This window comes from Enhydra lutris, unplaced genomic scaffold (assembly GCF_002288905.1).
Source record: "Enhydra lutris kenyoni isolate GAN:26980312 unplaced genomic scaffold, ASM228890v2 scaffoldscaffold43, whole genome shotgun sequence".
Taxonomy (NCBI): Eukaryota; Metazoa; Chordata; class Mammalia; order Carnivora; family Mustelidae; genus Enhydra; species Enhydra lutris.
In genome coordinates this window covers 15481503-15501738 of record NW_019154127.1, presented here as the reverse complement: position 1 = coordinate 15501738, position 20236 = coordinate 15481503, and the positions used below count along the sequence as shown (strand labels likewise).

Below are 20236 nucleotides of genomic sequence, written 5' to 3'. Positions count from 1 at the left end.
CTTGTCCCTGAGCCTGTGTCCTGATTTCCTTTCATTATGAGGACACCAGTCGGAGGAGATTAAGGTTACCCTATGACAGACATAATTTTAACTTTATTACCTTTTTAAAGACCCTGTCTCCAAATATAGCTGCATTCTGAGGTGCTGGGGGTCAGGCCTTCAACATATGATTGTGGGGTTGGGCACCACTCAGTCCATAACCGACACCATTCTCCCCTTCCAGCCACCGGATACCAACCCCCAGCTAGGGGACTCTGCTAGGCTGGCGGCCTGTGGGGAGTGCGTAACTTTGGCACCAGGGCTGTCTGTCGGGGAAAGGACAGTGGGCGCTTCTGGGCACCGCTGGGAGGCAGGCTCTCTGTGGTGAGCCTCGGTGTTGCAACCCAGTTTTGGAAGAACACTTTTGTGGGGCCTTTGCTGTCCGCCAGGTCCTGCCGAGGCTCCCCACCCCTCTGTGGGACCGAGAAGTGGAAGAGCTGTCCTGTGTTCTCCCAGGGGAGCCAGCGAGAGAGGACCCGGCTGCCCCCAGCCTTCGAGGGTCTCTGGGCTTGTCTAGCTGCTGCAGTGGTGGCTGCCGGAGGGGCGGGGTCCCAAGACCCACAGAGTTGGGGGTCCCCTGCACCGTGTGGCTGCCCTGCCTGGCCACGGCTGTTTGGGTGCCTGTACGGGGAGGATGACAGATGGGGAAAGGATCTGCCTCCCGGAGGGTCCTGCAGGGTAATGCGTGCCTGAGAGGCGGGACAGCGCTGAACTTGGGTCTGAGGCGTCCATGCCCTGCTGGGGCGGCCATGGGTTAGGAAGCTTTGCAGACCGGGAATGCCCACCCCATTCAAGACAGAGTTGACCCAGCTGGGCTCTCTGGGTGCAGGGCCCTGGGCTGCTGGCTTGGGCACACCAGCCCTTTGGGAGGACCTGTGTCCTCGGGGAAGAGTGGCCAGCGGCTGGGAGACCACTCACCCTGCAGGGCCAGCCACGTGCAGCACAGATTCGACCTCCCCCCACTCTCTTGCCTGACTGAGCCGAGCTGACCTCTGCTGAGAGCCACGTCCACTGGGGGGCCTCACACCTGACTGCTGTCATCTTCCTGCCACCTCTAGCTCACAAGCTGACATGAAGAGATCCAGCGGGTCACTTAGAAGGTCACTGGAGGGTCACTGGAGGGGCACATGGAGGGTCACTGGAAGGTCACTGGAGAGTCATATGGAGGGGCACATGGAGGGTCACTGGAGGGTGACATGGAGGGTTACTTCAGGGTCACTTGGAGGGTCATAGGAACAACCACCAGGAGGCCCTGAGTCAAGCTGGGCTTGGAGCCTGGGCTGACCTGACTTCCACCCCAGGAGGACGTCCCCCGGCCCCCTCCCACCGAGGGTCCTGATCTCCTGTGCTGCTTTCAAGGGAGCCGGCCCAGCCGGGGGGGGGAGGATCCCTCCGCCTCCATGGTCTGGTTCACAGGGGTCTGGCGCCCTCCCTATTCTGCTCGTGTTTGCACGGGGACTGCGGCCGGTCCCTCCTTGCCGTGACTGGTGGTTAATCAGCAGCCCAGCGGGTGGGAGGGCCCCGGAGGGTGGATAAAGGCGCAGGTCAGTGTCCCTCCTCCGCTGCATCCGCCCTGTGAGAGGAGCTCCAGGATCCAGGCCCAGACCATGTCCCAGCTGGTGGAATGTGTCCCCAACTTCTCAGAAGGGAACAATCAGGAGGTGAGTGCAGGGCTCTGCTATTCTCCCCGTTATCTAGGAGGATGCTGAGGCCTATGGAGTTGGTGCAGGCCACTGAGGGCCATGGAGCCCCTGCTCCCGACCACGGGGCTGTCCGGCCACCTCAGAAGGTTCTGGGCCTTTTGTGCCTCTCCCCTAGTGCAGCTGCTTCCACCGGGGCCCGCTTGGGGGGCAGGGCGCTGACCCTCTGTGACTGTGGCCTACAGGTCTCCTTCTTGGAGCGCCAGCAGCCCCTCCGCCTAGCTTCCGATCCCTGCCTCAGTTTCTCCCGGACGGTGCCGCTCCTACCTTTTCTCGAGCACAGCTCAGTGCTGGGCCTCCCTGGGCTTGTGCTCTTGGAGGATTTCTCAGATGCTCAGCACCAGCTCCTTAGGCCCATGTCTGGGCGGAGGTTGGGGGCGGCAGGAGAGGCACGGCCACCCCTGAAGCTCCTGCTCCTTCTTCCAAGTGGGGAAACTGAGGCACCGGGTCGGGCATTCATCCCTAGGTGATTGACACCATCTCCCGCGCCGTGGCGCAGACCCCGGGCTGCGTGCTACTAGACGTGGATGCCGGCCCCTCCACCAACCGCACTGTCTACACGTTCGTGGGGGCGCCTGAGGACGTGGTGGAGGGGGCCCTCAATGCCGCCCGGGCGGCCTTCCGGCTCATTGATATGAGCCAGCACAAAGGTGAGGGGTCCTCCCCACGGGGTGTGGGGCCAGCCCGGCCCGTGAGCCTGCCCTGGGAGGACCCCGGAGACCCTGCCGGTCAGGCGCAGCCCACAGAGCCACGGGGCCAGGCTAAGGTCCGTGGAGCCCCCCTCTGTGTTTCGGGGTGCCCAGGAGCGACTGGCAGTGAGGCCCAGCCATCCTGCACGGGCCTGGGGGGCTGGGGGGTCAGGGAGCAAGACTCGGAGACCGGCCTGTCAGCAGCCACAGAACCAAACACTTCGGCTGCGGCAGGCGGGGTCAAAGGTCGGCGGACAGGCCAAAGGGCAGGGGCTCCGGCCGCTGGGGCGGGGGAGGTCAGGCCCCTGTGGAGGGAGTCCCCGAGGGTCAGAAAGCCCATGTCCGAGCCAGAGCTCACAGGGGTGGAGGAGGGTCAGGGTGTGAGGAGGACGCTCTGGAGGCTGCGGGGGAGGGAGGCTAGGGCGGCGGGAGGCGGTCACACTGGCCTCTCAGCCCGGCCGCGCTGACCAGGGCTGCGTGGCTCTGAGGGGAGACGGGGGTTTCCGCCGAGACCGAAGTGCTTGGCGGCTGCTTGTCCCAGGGCCCTGGGGTCAGTGGGACCAGCCAGCTGTGGGGGTGGATGGCAGGTTGGGGGCAGGGAGGCCGGGGTCCACGAGACCCCCGAGCCCATGTCTGGGCCCCCCAGCCCGCGGCCACCCTTCCCCAGCCCCCATTCTGTGCAGGGGAGCACCCTCGGATGGGCGCCCTGGACGTGTGCCCCTTCGTCCCTGTGAGGGGCGTCAGCATGGACGACTGTGTGCTCTGTGCCCAGGCCTTCGGCCAGCGGCTGGCGGAGGAGCTGGGTGTGCCAGGTGAGAGCCCGAAAGGGAACCCCGCCATGGCAGGGGCTCCCCGTCACCGCCGGCGGTGCCCGTGGGTTCTCTGCAAAGGGCGGGCCTGGTGTGCCGTGCTCCCGGCCGCGGAGGCCCAGCTGCCCCGCGAAGCTGAGTCCCCGCTTCCTAGTGGACGGAGCTCCCTTCGGGGAATTAACCGAATCAGGAAATTATTAACCTGAGACAAACGGAGGCAAGCGGGGGACAAGGTGCGTGCGCAATGCAGGGTCTACATTCGTGGGGCCCGGGCTCGGGCAGACAGGCTGCGTGACGGCAGGGCCCAAACCCCACCCCTGCGGTTACGATGCTGTCACCGTTGTTGGGGGGACACTGAGAGTTTGTGGTGAGTTTTGTTTTCTTCTCTCTGTGTTTCTTAATTTGTGGTCCTATTTATCGTACAATGAAAATACTCTTTAGAAAGAAAGAATAACGTGCTTCCATCCCAAACATCTACTTCTAACTCTTAAAATCTCGGTGATCTCTTTTTTGGGGACATCTGGGCAGAGGAGCAGTGGGGGGGGCCTGCCCTGCCCCTGGGTGGGCAGAGGAGTGTCCAGCCGTGACCACCCACTCCCGTCCCATGAGGTGCAGAGAGATGGGGCCCGAGGGAGGAGGGGAGGGTGGCCCCCCATGCTGGGGCTGGCAGGAGCGGCCTGCCTCGTCTTTCCTCCGGGAGTGGAGGTTCTGGGCAGCCCGCCGGCTGGGACCCTGACTGGTCAGGCCCCCTTGCAGTGTACCTGTACGGGGAGGCGGCGCGGACAGCCAGTCGCCGGACCCTGCCGGCCATCCGGGCTGGGGAGTATGAGGCCCTCCCTGAGAAGGTGCGTGCCTCCTCACCAGGGTGGGCGGGGGGAGGGCTAGACCCGGGAAGGGTGGGTGCCCTCCTCCTCTCCTGACCTGGGCGGGGCGTCCCTCCTGCGCGGGACACCGCAGCCTAGGCCGTCTCCCCACAGCTCAAGCAGGCGGAGTGGGCACCCGACTTCGGCCCCAGCTCTTTCGTCCCCAGCTGGGGGGCCACTGTCACGGGGGCACGGAAGTTCCTCATTGCGTTCAACATCAACCTGCTCAGCACCAAGGAGCAGGCCCACCGCATCGCCCTCAACATTCGGGAGCAGGGCCGTGGGAAGGACAAGGTGAGCAGCCTGCTGTCCCCACGGGGGCGTGGCCCCATCCCCGAGGAAGCCTGAGGGGCTCACAGGACAGAGCCCTGGTGTGGACCTGCTGACCAGCCCAGCCTGAGGCCCGTGACGAGTGGGTGAGGAGGTGGGGCTCTGGCGTTCAACGTCGGGGGACACTTGTGTAAAGGACATGTCCATGGCAGGAGGCAGGGCTGGAACTACTGTTGGAATATTGTGGTATTCCCATTCTAATAGGAAAACGGCTGCTGAGCCTCAGGTGCCCCCAGAAACTCCAGGGCCCCCCAACCTCCGGGGGCCCGGGGCCCTGACCCACCAAGTCTGCAGGTGGCTGTCCCCTAGTTTGAGCACTGATCTTGCAGAAAGTGTGATTTGGACACACAGACCCAGGGACACCTGGTGAAGGAGGTGGAGGGTGACGTCTTGCCTGTCAGCGCCCCCCCTGCCACCCCAGGGACGTGGGTCCTGCCAGACAGCTGAGGCCCCAGGAGCCTGGCTTCCTGGCAGCACGGGCAGCGGTGTGTAAGCGAGACGTACGCGGAGGGAGAACCCCAGTGCCTTCTTGTTGTTCCTGCGGAGTTCCTGGGTGGGAGGTCCCTCCTCAGGTGGGCTGCGCCAGCCCCAGGAATGAGGAATGGAGAGTGGACCCCTGCGCTGAGGGAGGGATGGCAGGGACCGAGCCCAGGAGTTTATGGGAGGGTGGGGGTGGCCCAGGCAGGCTCCCAGTGCATGGTGGGGGCGAGAGGCTGGCCTGCGCCTGTGCGGGGGCCTCAGTTTCCCTGTGGTGGGCGGGTCGCTCCCCAGCTGGCACAGAGGACAACTCTGGAGTGTGAGGAGGGCCCCCAGCCGGCCGGCCGGGCAGCACCGCAGGATCCACGGGCCATGGCGTCTGTGTGGGGACGGACCCGTGCAGCCAGCTTTGCGGGGCAGGGTGCAGGTGGGTTTCCGGGCAGGTGGCATGAGGGGCTGGGCAGGGCCTGAGCTGGGGAAGACTTTTCCTTTGCAGCCAGGACGCCTGAAAAAGGTTCAGGGCATTGGCTGGTACCTGGATGAGAAGAACGTGGCCCAAGTGTCCACAAATCTCTTGGACTTTGAGGTCACAGCACTGCATACCGTCTACGAGGAGACCTGCAGAGAAGCCCAGGTGAGCAGGACATGCGTCCCCTGCTGGCCGTGGGGATCCCTCTGCAGAGAAGCAGAGTGGGTGTCCCCTGCTGGCCATGGGGACCCCTCTCGAGGTGAGCAGGACATGCGTCCCCTGCTGGCTGTGGGGATCCCTCCGCAGGGGAGCAGAGTGGGTGTCCCCTGCCAGCTGGGGTGAAGTCCCTCCAGGTGAGCAGGGCGGGTCCCCAGGACACCCTTCAGGGCATCTCAAGTCCAGCTCCCACGGACATGGATGTCACTGGACCCCTGCAGGAGCTGAGCCTTCCGGTGGTGGGCTCCCAGCTGGTGGGCTTGGTGCCTTTGAAGGCCCTCCTGGATGCTGCCGCCTTCTACTGCGAGAAGGAGAACCTCTTCCTTCTGGAGGAGGAGCACCGCGTCAGGCTGGTGAGCTGGGCTCCTGGTGGGAGGCCAGTGGGGAGACGGGAGCAAGCCCGAGGCTCTAGGAGCTGGCCTGGGGCACCCTGTCTGCCGGCCGGGCCCCACTCCTTCTTCTCCTCTTAGTGTCGGTGCTTAGATGACATCATGCTCTTACCGTATCAGGGGAACAGTGGGAGTTTTCTTTATCATCTAGAAGATGTTCAGTCTTGCAAAAGCTCCTTGGAGGGGATGCATGCCACTTGCCCCCGGACCTTCTGGTGTCTGTGCTGGAGGCGCCCGGTGGCGGCGGGGGATGTGCGTGACTCCGCGGCAGCCCCGTGCCCGTTCTGGGATGCGGCTGTGTGGGTCCATCCGCGGACAGTGACGGGTTATTTAGAAGCTGGTGCCATCGTCTCAACTTTAGCTGGAATTGCTCCCCAACGAGCACCCGATGGATTTCTCTGAAAGTGTTTGGTGCTTGGGTTTGTGTCTCCTGATTCAGCAAACACATCTCTTGTTTCCAGGCCTCTACGCTGTTGGACAAGGCTATTCTCCAGCTTAATAACTTAATATACTTACTCCTGTTTCTGATTTATTGGTTTTAAATTTTTAAAAAAATTTTACCCGAATTTTCAAATATATAATTTGATCTATCAGTTTTTATCGGCGCACTGACAGCCTGCCACGGAAATGGGAAAATAAGCCCACTTAGCCTTGACTTACATATTTCCTTTCTTTTCTATTTCTTGATTTTCTTTTCTTTCTTTCTTTTTTTCTTCTTCTTCTTCTTTTTTTTTTTTTTTTAGCTACAGTAGTTTTTAGTGGGGATTAGCAGCTCTTTTGGTGGTTAAATTTTTTTTTCAATTTTTTTCTTTTGTAGTAAAATACACAATTGGCATCTTAACCATCTTTTAGGTATGCAGTTGTTGATATTAAGTATGTCATAATGTTATGTAGCCATCATAACCCAGGGTGGGTTTTTCTGTGCCTGCAAAAAACTCCATTAGGGCTCTGATAAGGACTGCACTGATTCTGTGCATTGCTTTGGGGAGCCATCTTAAGAGAGGAAGTGTTTCAATCCATGAGCATGGGCTTTCTGTTTATTTACGTTTTCTTTAATTTATTTCGGCAATGTTTTGTAGATTTTATTGTACAAGTCTTTTACCTCCTTGGTTAAGTTAATGAAGGCCCAACTATTTTACTCTTTCCGATGCTACTGTAAATGCAGTGGTTTCTGCAATTCCTTTTTTAGAGAACTCTCCTTAGTGCATGGAAATGCACGGACTTCTGTGTGTTGACTTCATGTCCTGTGTCCTTGCTGAATTCATTTATTAGTTCTAGATGGTTAAATTATGAAGTTTAAATAACATACTTAAATTCTTTTGCTCCTTATGAATGTCAGACAGTGTCTGTTGTCTCCTGGGGAAGACAGACGAGGATATCAGTGCAGTCCTGTGAGAGGTCATCATCTCTGCTCTAGACGTAAATTGTTGTATCACTATTTTCACATGGTCAATTGTACGACATTTACCTTCTGTAAATGTTCCACATGTCTTAAATACCCACAGACATGGTACCTTAGCTCTGTACATAGTGGAGGTCATCTCTGTTCCTACTTGTATGTTGCCTGAACCTCACCGTCAAACAGATTAAAAGAAAAAATTTATTTATTTATTTGACAGAGAGAGAGAGATCACAAGTAGGCAGAGAGGCAGGCAGAGAGAGAGGGGGAAGCAGACTCCCTGCCGAGCAGAGAGCCCGATGTGGGGCTCGATCCCAGGACTCCGGGATCATGACCTGAGCCGAAGGTAGAGGCTTAACTGACTGAGCCCTCCAAGCACTCCTGCAAACACATCTTTACCATCTTCTGGAATCAAATGACCCGTGGGAGGTCTAAGTCTGCCTGGTTATCTCCCCGATCTCCAGGGAGTTGTTTTATTCCCTGATTCCTGAAGAACTCCTTCTTTGTCCTCGAAGTCCAGTAACTTCTTCCCCAACATTCACTGTGGTTTTCTCCAGCCTCGCTTCTAAGCTGCTGATACGGTTCACGGCCAGGTCTGTTCTCCTTCTAGCTGTTACAAAATTTTGTGTGAATTTTGTATGTTGCTGTAATTCCCTGCTCGCAGCAAATGTGTAGGAACAGTACTGGGAGTCCGGAACGGTGCCGGGGTCTGGAACAGTGCCGGGAGCCCCCTCACAAGCTCCCGACTGTCCACTGGCTTGCATTCCCCCCTTTGCTGTCTCATTCTCTCTCTCTGTAACCACACATTTTCATATTTTTTTTTTGGACCACTTCAGAGTAGGTTAAAGACATTGTACTATTTTACCTCCAATTATTCAGGTTTTATTTCTTAAGAACAAGGACATTTCTCTTGCACAACCCCAGTACAATAATCAAAATCAGGAAATTCAGCATCAGTACAGTTCTACCATCTAATCTGCAGACCAGAACCAAATTTTGCCGGTGTCTCCCTCACCCCCATGGAGCTACTTATCCTCTCACCTGGGGTCCAACCCCATGGCAATCCTTCGTTGCGGCGTCTTTTGTTGCCTTTAATTGCGAGCAGCCCCTTCTGTCCTTGCCCTTCAATGACCTTGAAGTAGTTTAAAAGGAAAGGAAGTTGCTTTGCGCAGGTCTGACGACTTCTGGGCTTGTGGGATCCTGGCGGGGGCGGGAGGAGGGTGGGATGTGCTGTCCTCAGAGCCCAGGTCAGGCCCCGATCCTCTCCCTGCTGCCTGGGTCCTAGGTTCAAGATGCTGTTACCCCCTGCAGTTTTTCCTTTTGTAGCGAGTGCTCTGGGGAAGGTACTGGAAGAATATGCAGACGCCCTGTTTCTCTTGAAATTCCAGCCATATGTTTTAGCAGCCAGTAATGGTTTTCTAACTTGACCCTTTTTTTTTTTTTTTAAAGAAAATGCTTTCATTTTCCCCCCTCAGGAAACACAATTTATTCACAAAGTTTAACAAGTAATGTGTACAAGTATTAACCAATGCATGTTTTTATTTGTTACAAATATTTAAAAAATGCCTTGACTAGTTTCAATGCATTGCCTTTACAGATATGTATTTTTAAATAATTCTTTATTTAAATTCAATTTAGTTAACATATATGTATTAATAGTTGCAGGGGTAGAATTTAGTGATTCATCAGTGGCATATAATACCCAGTACTCTTTCCATTACGTGCCCTCCTGAATGCCTGTCCCCCGGTTACCCCATTCCCCTACCCCTCCCCTCCAGCAACCCTCAGTTTGTTTCCTGGAGTCAAGAGTCTCTCACGGTTTGTCTCTCTCTCTAACCAGAGAGGTTCCCTTCCCCTATGTTCATCTGCTTTGTTTCTTAAATCCCACATATGAGTGAGATCACATAATTGTCTTTCTCTGACTGACTTACTTCACTCAGCACAATCCCCCCAGTTCCATCCACGCCGATGCAAAGGGCAGGACGTCTCCCTTTCTGATGGCCGAGTCACATTCCGTTGTGTAGACGAACCCCGTCTTCTCTGTCCGTTCATCTGCCGACGGACATCCGGGCTCTTCCCGCAGTCTGGCTGTTGTGGGCGTCGCTGCTGTGAACACCGGGGGGCAGGTGTCCCTTTGGGTCACTCCATCTGTATCTTTGGGGTAAATACCCAGTAATGCGATTGCTGGGTTGTAGGGTAGCTCCATTTTCAACTTTCTGAGGACCCTCCATGCTGTTTTCCAGAGTGGTTGCTCCAGCTTGCGTTCCCACCAACAGTGTAGGAGGGTTCCCCTTTCTCCACATCCTCGCCAGCATCTGTCATTTCCTGACTTGTTAATTGTAGCCATTCTGACCGGTGCGAGGAGGGATCTCACTCTGGTTTTGATTTGTATTACCCTGATGCCGAGTGATGTGGAGCACTTTTTCATGTCTGTTGGCCATCTGGATGTCTTCTTTGCAGAAATGTCTGCTCATGTCTTCTGCCCATTTCTTGATTGGATTATTTGTTCTTTGGTTGTTGAGTTTGATGAGTTCTTTATAGATTTTGGATACTAGCCCCTTATCTGTTATGTCGTTTGCGAATATCTTCTCCCATTCTGTCAGTTGTCTTTTGGTTTTGTTGACTGTTTCCTTTGCTTTGTGCCAAAGCTCTTGATCTTGAGGAAGTCCCAATAACTCATTTCTGCCCTTGCTTCCCTTGCCTTTGGAGACGTATCTAGAGAGAAGTTGCTGTGGCTGAGGTCACAGAGGTTGCTGCCTGTGTCCTCTTCTCCAATTTGGATGGATTCCTGTCTCACATTTAGGTCTTTCATCCATTTTGGGTCTATTTTTGCGTATGGTGTAAGAAGATGGTCCAAAGCCATTCTTCTGCATGTGGCTGTCCAATTTTCCCAATATCATTTGTTGAAGAGACTCTTTTCCATTGGACATTATTTCCTGCTTTGTCGAAGATGAGTTGACCATAGAGTTGAGGGTCCGTTTCTGGGCTCTCTCTTCCGTTGCATTGATCTATGCATCTGTTTTTGTGCCGGTACCATACTGAAAAAAAAATGCCTTTATCTCCCCCTTATTTATTTGTTACTTTTTAATGTGTTTGATGCTCTCCTGTATTTCTTAACCTGTTGTTTTATATTCTTTCCCTGAAAGTTCTGATGTGTGCAGTCTTTGAAGGTCTGATTTTGCCAATTGCTACGTCTGTTGACTTTCTCACAGTGACTTGCTTCTTTGTGATTTTGTGATTTTCGATTGTGTGTGCATGTTCTTTGCAACTTTATCTGTGGTAATTTTGGACACTTGGATTTAAAGTTTGGATTTGCCTCTGTTAGGTCTCGGGCACCTGATTGCACAGGAGCTCCCAGACTCAGCTTGGAGCTTTGGAACTACACAGGTAGAGAGTTCTGTGTGGACTGTGGCCCACATCCTCTCAGCGTGGCTTGTGGTTAGAATTCCCAGGAAGTGTTTTTCCTGTTTCACCAAAGGGAAGGCAGAAACTGAGATGTCTCCTTCAGTAGTTTTTGTTTTTTTTAAATCCTAGTTCATCCTTGGGGAGGTCACCTTTCAGGAGCCTCCAATCTGGCCTCACTCTTCAGGACTTGAGACCTCCCTGCTCATGAGGGGCTGGCAGAGGCTCTCAGATGTCCCAGGGTGGACCCAGCGTAGGGTGAGCAGGCCTGTCTGGTTCCATTTCGGGTCATTTCTGGCCTTAAATGAGCGCCTTTACTTTCTGCCAACGTAGTGAGACATTTAAATTCATGTTTCAATGTCTGTCTTTTTGAGATCTTCTGGGCCAGGATGGCTTTGCTCTATTGCTTGTTGAAGACCTCCGGTGGGCTCTGGGGAGGTGCTCTTACCCACCTCTGTGTCCTCGGGGAGACCTGCCGGCCACCCCCGCCTCCGGGGACTCTGCTGGCTTGTTTCTGTCAAGGAGCACCTGCCACTTGCCAGTTTTGTGGACAGTGTCAGCCTGCTTGGTGCAGAACGCGCCAGACTGGGCCCCTGGCCCACAGCTCCGTAAAGTGTTTTGAGCATGTTTTGGTGGAAAAAATTCTAATCTCAAATAGAGATTGTTCCAACTTTAGTTTGAATTTAGGTAAAATCCATTTTGCCTCATAGAACAAATCTTACGTTTAGGTCAGTCAGGCAGCTCCTGAGCTTTAAGAGTTGTGAGAACTGACCCCCAAAGCATGAGGAATCTCGTCCAAGGGGGTAGTTTTGTAGGTCCCTTTCAGAGATGGGCTCAGTGTGCAGTGCTGTTTGTTGGACGCCTGTGGCATGGAATGAGGGCACCTCCTCTCCCTGGGTCGGTTTCCCTGTGGGGAAGATGGGGGGGCAGTCTGGGGGCCCCTGCCCTGGGCTGGGGGCTTTCCTGGAAGCCGGCGCTCACAAGCTCCTGGTGGGTGGGCATGTGGCTTGCTGGGCCTGGCTCCCCACACACAGGGGACCAGAGCAGGGACGCCACCATGACTCAGGTGGGACCCCATGGTGCAGTGGCCTGCCTCGGGGCTGGGGAGCTACATGGCTCTTCATCACCAGCCCCTCCTTCCAGGTGGTGAGCCGGCTGGGCCTGGACTCTCTGTCCCCCTTCAACCCTAAGGAGCGGATCATCGAGTGAGCATCTGCCCCCCTCCCCAGAGACCTGCTGCCGCCCTCCCAGAGCCTTCTGTGTGGTCACTTCTTCATCAGCAAACACCAGGGTGTCTGTGCCAGCCACAAGGCTGGGGGCCAGTTGGGGGGACACAGTGAGACATGTATCATCATGGGGCTTCTGCGTGGTCGTGGCCACTTTGCACCCTGGGACCGTGTCCCCTCCCCCGTGTTGGAGAGGGCATGTGTGGGAAGAGGCGTGGGGTCAGGGACCAGGGTCTGAGCCAGCCCTGCCCTCACTGCCTGGCTGTAGTGACCCTGGGCCCTGCCCTCTACTCCCTGTCCCCCGAAGCCCCATCCCCTGGCCCTGCCCCCCGCACCCCCTGAGCCTCGCTGGGCCGGCCTCTCCCCACAGGTACCTGGTCCCCGAGGGTGGGCCTGGGCAGAGCCTGGCAGACAAGCCCCTGCGTGCCTTTGTGCGTGAGGTGGGCGCCCGCTCAGCGGCCCCGGGGGGCGGCTCCGTGGCGGCAGCCTGTGCAGCCATGGTGAGTGTGAGGCGAGCGGCACGGCCGAGGACGGCCCGAGGGCACCTGGCCTGGGGTCCCGAGTCCCACGCAAGGCTCCTCTCCTGCCAGGGCGCCGCGCTGGCCTCCATGGCCGGCCTTATGACCTACGGGCGGCGCCAGTTCGAGCACCTGGACGCGACCGTGCGGCGTCTGATCCCGCCCTTCCACGCGGCCGTGGCCGAGCTGACCGCACTGGTGGACGCCGATGCCCGGGCCTTCCAGGCCTACCTGGTGGGTGCTCGGAGGGACCCCACCAGCCCGCGGGAGCCCGGGGGAGACGGGGTCAGCGGACGGCAGGGGCGTCCCCCGGGGTCACAGAGAGCAGGCGGGGAGGGCGGGCGCTGTGGCAGGCACAGGGGTGTGGGGAGCAGGGAGACTGGAGGGAGTGGACGGCGGGCGGCCGCTCTTGCCCCCCTTCCCTCCCCCTCCACGCCCGGGTGTGGGCCTGCGCTGTCCTCCAGGGCAGCGGCTGGGTGGGGTAGGAGGGAGCGAGGGTCCGCCAGGCTCGGCGCCCCGGCCCCCGCTGCCTCTGAGTCCCGCTGCTGGGCCGGTGGCCAGACCTCATGACCCCGGACGGACTGGCCGCGGAGACCCTAAGGGGAGCGCCAGTGACTGATGGTTTCAGAGGCTGGAGAAGACGTTCCAGCCACCAGACAAAGAGAGGACCACGGAGAGAACTGGGAACTCTCCACGCGACAGGCTGGTCAGGTCGGAACCTGCTCTCCCACCCGAGAGGGAGGCCGCGTGTCCGGCGGTGGGCTACAGGGAGGGGGCGTAGCTCAGAGCCCAGGGCAGGGGACGGGGCACTCTCAGGAGGAGCCGAGACGCGAGTCCAGGACCGAGCCCCGCCGTGCATCTGTGTCTCAGAGCCGTTCCTGGTGGAAGGCTCCGGGAGACATGTGAGCTCAGGGCCACCAGCTGCACCCCAGGCCACAGGCAGAGCTGCCTCGCGGCCAGACTTCACTGAAGGGAAGTCAGGGCTCTGACGACCGCCGGTGACCTCCAGGGCACGCCGTGCACCCCCAAGGGAAGGCTGTATCCAGACGGGAACCATCAGAGTCTTGCCTAAGTTCGTTACCATCTGGAGCTAAAGTTCATGGCCTCTGGGTGGGAGGTAGAGAGACTGATCACCTTTTGTGTTTTTAGACTTAAATTTCATTTATTTGCTATTTAAAGAAGGCAAAACCTTCAGGTGGTTCCAAATTCACAAGGACAGGAGGATAGTGGATGAGAGGTCCCTGGGTCCTGCCTCCTGCCATAACCCTGCATGCCCCAAACAGGCACAGTTTCTAGGGCATGCACCCTGAGATGTTTATTTATATTGACATAGATCCAATTTTCCTTTTTCTCCTCATTTCTTGCACAAATGGCATCACATGCGTTCTTAGGTTGCCTCTTGGCCTTGTCACTTGACGTTCTGTTAGAGATCTTTCTATATCGGTGCTAGACACAACACACACAGATCCACCCCGACTTACAGTGGAGTAGCGGCCGATACACCCTCCATAAGCTGAAAATACTGTAAGTCAGATATGCATTTACTCCACCCAGTCGGAAGCACATCACAGTTTGTCCAGCCTGCCTTCAGCTGCTACGAACACCTCCGTTTGCGACAGCTGGGCACAACCACCTTGCACACGGCCTGTCTTATGAGGGAGTGTTGAAAAGCTTGCGTACTGACCAAACACCACATCCAGAGTGACCCACAGAACAGCAGTGTGACCGTGGGGCTGCCTAGTCTTGGGATAGGACCGCCCATCGCTAGTCTGGGCAAAGACCCACATCCCAAATTCCAAGCACTGGTTCTCCTGAACACATGTCACTTTCACACCACCATGAAGTCAAAAACCCTCTGTCGAACTTGTGTACGTCCGGGACCATGTGTGATGTGTGGACGTCTGGGTCGCAGCACCTGGCCAGCCCCACCAGGGCACACGGGCCTCTTCATCAGCACCGGGGACGCTGCTCTGTGCACGCCTCTGGCGTCTGTCACCGGGTGTGCACCGGGCAGCCTGTGGGGGGTGATTCATAGAATTCCTTCCCGGAACCCCATGCCAGGCATGTGGCAGTCACGCCGCGGTCTGTGTCTTGGTGGCCCTGGTGGCGCTGCTCCCTGAGCGTGGCAGGAGCATCTCTCCTACTTTGCACAGTGGTGCTGGGTGCCTTCCAGAAGAGTAAGGCTCCCTTCCCTCTCAGACCTCCCTTACTGCCAGCGCCACCTGGGACTCGGGCTCCACTCGGGACTCAGGCTGGCTGCTTCCCGCGCTGGTCGTGCCAGCTTCTGACGGAGCAGCCTTGAGCTTTCCGTCCTTGAGCCCGGAGTCTCCCTGCTCCTCCCGGGGCACGTGTCACGGTTTACGGGGCCTCCCCGGCCTGAGCTTACTGAGCGTCTCCCGCAGCGCTTCCCAGACTCCTGTGCTCTGGTGACTGGCGGACGTGGAGGGGGGTCGAGGGGACATGGAAGGCTAACCACCCGAGATTAGAAACGGGGGGAATAAGTAGGAAACACCTGGAGGGAAGTAGAAAAACAGAAATCTAATCAGAAGGCTGGGAGAAAGGAAGGCTGGCCAGCGAAGTTCTTGTTCAGAACGACATGGAGACGCACCGTGGACAGTGACACGTGTGAGGGGACACAGCGCTTTGCCCTTTCCGGGCCAACAAGAAGGTGCAGATCTGGAAAACAACACAGAAGCGTCCTTGTCTTGTGCCAAAGGCAGAAGTGGTTTCCAGAGGGGGGAAAGCAAAGCTTGGGGTAACCTAACAGCAGCTGGACGGCCGTTCTCTGAGGGATGCCACTGTGACTGTGGGAAGGACGGCCTGATGGAAACCAGACCGGCTCCGCGCGTTGGAGACCCCCGAGGCTCGGCTGAGGCAGCCTCACGGGGACAGGACTAACACCCCGCACGGGTGAGGACGGCCTGGAGGGAGGTGTGTGCCGCCCCAGAGGCCCGGGCAGCCCCTGGGAGGCTCGGATGGTTTTGTCCACCAGCAGGAGTCGTTGCGGTGCTGATCAGGGGAGTTCTGGGCCGGGCCGGGGCTCCCTTGCTCTCAGGCATGCTGACATTTAACCAAATCCAGAAAGGACACATCCCCCCGCCCCCACCCTGCCAGGCCCTCGGCCCCTGCAGACGGGCAGGATGGGGCGTCAGAGTGTGAGGGACAGGCCTGGACAGACGCAGGTGCGTGGATGGGGGGCCGTCCCGTGTAGGGGCCCGCGTGACCACTCACAGGAAGAGGGCCTGAGCTGGTTCAGGTGGGAGGGGACAGGGGACACGCGGCTAACCCTGAGACCCCGTGGGGGTGGCATCATCTGATACAAGCAGTGACTGGGGCCTGGTCCTGAGGGCGTCCCCCCCGTTCCTGCAGCCTGGTGGACACCGTGGCCCCTGCAAAGGGCCGCTCAGAGGTGCACCCCCGACCTGCAGAAGTGCTGACCCAGGGGGTTGGGGTGTGGACGCTGCCCGGACTCTCCGTGTGGCTCTGGGCCACAGCCACTGCTCACCCCACGGGTCCTGTGATCTCTCCTGGCAGGAAGCAACAAAGCTGCCCAAGAGCACCCCTGAGGAAAGGGACAGGTGAGTGTTGCGGTGACTATGGGGGAGGCGCCACGCCAGATGGTGGACGCCCAGGGCCTTGACCTTGGAGCCACCTAACCCACCCTGTGGCGGTGTGTTTGTGATGGAAGAATGACGTCCCTGTTGTCCCCCCTGGTTCTGTCTGCTGGGGTGGAGCTGGGGGGCAGTCCACGTGGCCTCTGGGTGTCCTGCACTCTGACCACCAACCCCTTGGATTCAGGCGTGCGGCTGCCCTGCAGGAGGGGCTGAGGAAGGCAGTCGCCGTGCCCCTGGCGCTGGCAGAGACGGTGGCCTCGCTGTGGCCGGCGCTGCAGGAGCTGGCCCTGTGTGGGAACCTGGCCTGCCGGTCGGACCTGCAGGTACGGGGCGAAGGGGAGCAGGGGGAGCAGCGTGGAGGGTCGTGGGACTGGAGCACTTCCCAGGGGGTCTTGGCCAATCTCAGGCAGCAGAGCCCATTTGTTTATCCCATTTGAGGAGTTTCAAGAGTGGGAAGCAAGGGTTTCCGCTGAGCGTGCGGCGTGGCAGAGAGGCAGAACTAAGAAATTAGGTGCCGCCCTCAGGCGTTCCTGGCCACCCCCTCCTCCCGCTCCCTTGTTCTCTCCCATTCCCTCCTTCTCATGGCCCCTTGCCCTTGGGAAAACCCCAAGGCTCACAGATGTGCACATGGCACCCGGGGCACAGCCCGTGTGTCGGGGACATGGAGTGGGCGCTCGGACCCCTCAGCCCGTTCTGAACACTGCAGCTCTGGGGCTTTCCAAGAAGGACACCTGTGCGCAGTGTCTGGTCCTGAGGCTCCAGACAAGGGTCCCCTCCTTCCCTGGGCACAAGTGGCTCCTACCATTCTGGGTTTGTCCCTGGCCCCGTGCTCCCACCGGCTCTCCCCCACCCGTGGCCCGCACATGGGAAGCCGGGAAGTGACCCAGGACCGTGGGCTGTAGCCCAGGCCTGAAGCTGGGAGACCTCACCTCCCTCAGGGCCTCATTTTCTGTGCTCAGAGGAGGAAGTCAGGCTGTGGTTGTCGTCTGTGTCTGGAGGGCTGGGCTGGAACCCGCCATTCTGCACGTCCCTGCCGGGGCCTCCGCTGGCCCTGTGCCTCCTGGGGACCCCCGGGGCACTACTGATGAGGCATGAGGGCCCCAGCCGTGGCCCTGGGGGACAGAGGGGGTGGGGTGAGCCCGGGGCGCGGCCGGCCAGCTCCGTTCCTGGTGCCTGTTGCAGGTGGCGGCCAAGGCCCTGGAGACCGGCATGTTTGGGGCGTATTTCAATGTGCTCATCAACCTGAAGGACGTCACCGACGACGCGTTCAAGGACCAGGTGAGCGGGCGAGGCATGGGGACCGGGCCGCAGTGGGACCCGGGCATTGTCCTCAGGGCTGCGGCTCTGCGGTACGGCTCTGGGGAGCGTGTCCATCTGATGAGACGTTCCTCCGGCCTCCGCGGGGGCTGCTGTCCTCCTGGGCTGCTGGAGGCGGGGGGCCAGCCGTCATCTGCACCTCCACCTTCCCTCCTGGGGGGCTCTGGCTGGGGACCGGGGAGCCCCCATGCCCTCACCGGAGCCACACCCTGGCCTGCCCGAGCCTGTCCACCGTGCTCACCTGCCCAGCAGGGCCCCCCAGGGCTGGGTCCCCCAGCATAGGCCCTGAGCACTGGCAGCACAGGCCCTCCGAGAACAGTGGCCACCCCACAAAATGGCCTTAGCTCCAGCAGCTGTTAGGATTTTGTCATTAATAGCTGTGGAGGTGACTGTGAGGGGTAGGCAAGTCTCCATTTTGAAATGTACAGCTTGGCACCTTGCACACTCACGATGTGTGACCACCACCTCTGTCATGTTCCAGAATATTCTCTTTGCTCCAAAGGAAGCCCCCCACCCATTAGAGGACCCTCGTTCCCCACCCCCAGCCCCAGACACCACTCATCTGTCTCTGGTTTTGTGATAATCTTTAAAAACTCACAGCTCAGAGTGAAGGCCTTTTTGGGACTGAGCTTGGGTCTTAAGGGAAGTCACTGTCCACCAGGAGACCACGTGGGGACTGACTTAACAGATGGGCTGTGTGAACCCAGTCTGGGCTTGAGGCCACAGCCCTGCCCTCTGCAGTGGTGGCTAATGTGGGACGAGTAGGAGGGTGGGGGTCTGGGCCTGGTGGTCCTCCCACCTCAGGACAGAGAGAGGGACCCTCCCGTCCTTGCTGAAAGCCTTGTGAGGAGTTGTGGGGCCCCAGGTCGGGGGCTTGGGGTCACCCCAGAGAGGATAGGCCAGGGGGCATGGCCAGAGGGCACAGGGAGGTGGCAGGGGGCCTGGGCCGGGAGGTAGGTGGTGGGTTGCAGGGCAGACTGACTGAGGCCTGGGTGTGGGCCTGGGCCAGGGGGATGGGCCGAGGGTCAGACTGACACCTGGGCCTGGGGGTGGGGGATGGGCGGAGGGGCACACTGACACCTGGGCCTGTGTCTGTCAGACCCGCCAGCGCATCTCCAGCCTCCTGCAGGAAGCCAAGACCCAGGCAGCGCTGGTGCTGGAGGGCCTGGAGGCCCGGCAGGAGTGACGGCAGGGGGGGAGACTGCGTGGACTCTGCCGCCCTCAGTGCCCCTCCCCCTTCCTGGAAGCCCGCACACATGGTCCCTGTGGGGCCCAGAGTGGGCGGAGGCAGGGGTTGGGTTCCCCTTGGGGTGTCAGGTTCACCCCTCGTCACTTGCTGCTTTTAGTAAAGTCATGACCCACCGGGGCCTATGTGGTATGTTTGGGCTGGAGGAAGGGAAGGGCTGAGCTCAGTGGGCAGGAGCAGGGACCCCAAGATGAGTGAGCATGGCGAGAGGTAGTCAGGCACATGGGGGCGCGGCACGAGGTGACACACTGGCTCCAGGGTCCCACAGACGTGTGTGACATGCTGCTGGAGGCTGAGCCGGGCCCCGTGTCACTGGGAGCGCCCAGGGCTCAGGGCAGGCGCCTGCGGCTTGGTGGCCTTGGGGTCATGCAGGGGACAGCAGCCCCTGCCAGATGGCAGGGCTTCCCCATCCGGTCTCAGGGAGGGGTGAGGCCAGTACTGCCTGAATCGTGGGGGGCTGCGGCCAACGTCTGCTGCTCTGGGGGCACTGGGGATTCCTGGGGAGGGGACGCATTCCCCTGACTGGCTGGGAGGTGACAAAGCATCAGACCTGGGGCTCTCAGGATGAATGGACCCCGGCCACAGGCTTCTCTCACAGCAGAAGTCCAGGGGGCCAAGACCTAGCGACGTGGGTCCTAGGAGGACAGCTCTCCTGTCTCCCAGCCCACAGCCCCTCTGCCTTCTCCTGCACCCCCCACAGGGCCTGGTGGCCCGGGATGGGAGGGGGTGTGCTGGGGAGCCCCTGGCTCCAGATTCAGATGCTGCTGCAAAGCTGACCATGTGGCTGAGAGAGGCCCGGAGGGTCCTGGGTGGGAGCTCCAGGAGGCGGAGGGCAGCAGCGGGTGGGGCATGAGGTTGCTGGGTCTGGCCCCATCGGGGGTGCCCAGGAGGCTGTGTGCAGGTGCCGTGTTCCCCAGGCAATGCCACTCCGGGGGCTCTGAGCCCTGAGTGTGGGTAGGCTCCGCCCCAGGAGGGCCTTGCCACCGCCAGCCGCAGGCTGAAGTTTTCCCGGTTTATAAAGTCTTCCAAAATAGGCAACGTGTCACGTGCTCCCAGACTAGACTCGCCCGGGCTCCATGGGGACGCCTCGCTGCCCCGTCCCTGCCGGGCCCTTCACCCCTCCTGCGACAGCCGCTGTGTTCTTTCGTATGACTCCACGCTCATGCAAGCAAACACAAGCACATGCGAATGCACATCCCTAATTCCTCCCTCACGCGTAACGAGAGCGGGTTCTGGGCTGGGTTTCGATTCTACTTCTCAGGGGCACCTCTCTTACCGGCATTTAGAGAGACTCCTACTCAAAATGGGTTTTATTCACTCATCCTTTTCCCGTATTTTCTTAACCATTTCACTGTGAAATGTAAGAAACATTCAGAAACCATGACCAACAGCTCAATGATTTATGACCACGTCCTGGGTGACCCTCCCCCATCACATAATCCCCCCCAAGTCCCACACCCCTGCTCCGTGGTGACCAGACCCCTGTTTTCCTGTTGGCCCGTCTGGGAGAAGCAAGCATGGCGGTTTGCTGAC

The 20236-nt window shown here is 58.8% G+C and overlaps 1 protein-coding gene across 1 annotated transcript; it reads left to right on the top strand.

Annotated features, from left to right (window-relative positions):
- Nucleotides 1–1646: 1646 nt before the first annotated feature.
- LOC111155802 (formimidoyltransferase cyclodeaminase) lies at nt 1647–18643 on the top strand. Its single transcript, XM_022516208.1, has 14 exons — nt 1647–1700; nt 2206–2389; nt 3112–3240; nt 3994–4082; nt 4215–4394; nt 5404–5541; nt 5814–5945; nt 11926–11987; nt 12379–12508; nt 12599–12760; nt 16061–16104; nt 16325–16463; nt 17323–17418; nt 18557–18643. Exons 1-14 carry the CDS (start codon nt 1647–1649, stop codon nt 18641–18643), a joined length of 1626 nt encoding a protein of 541 aa, XP_022371916.1.
- The last annotated feature ends 1593 nt before the right edge of the window (nt 18644–20236 follow it).

Coding starts and splice junctions, on each gene's coding strand:
- LOC111155802 (XM_022516208.1), top strand. CDS start 1,647: ATGTCCCAGCTGGTGGAATGTGTCCCCAACTTCTCAGAAGGGAACAAT. Junction 4,083..4,214: donor ATGAGGCCCTCCCTGAGAAG/GTGCGTGCCTCC, acceptor GTCTCCCCACAG/CTCAAGCAGGCGGAGTGGGC. Junction 17,419..18,556: donor ACGACGCGTTCAAGGACCAG/GTGAGCGGGCGA, acceptor TGTGTCTGTCAG/ACCCGCCAGCGCATCTCCAG.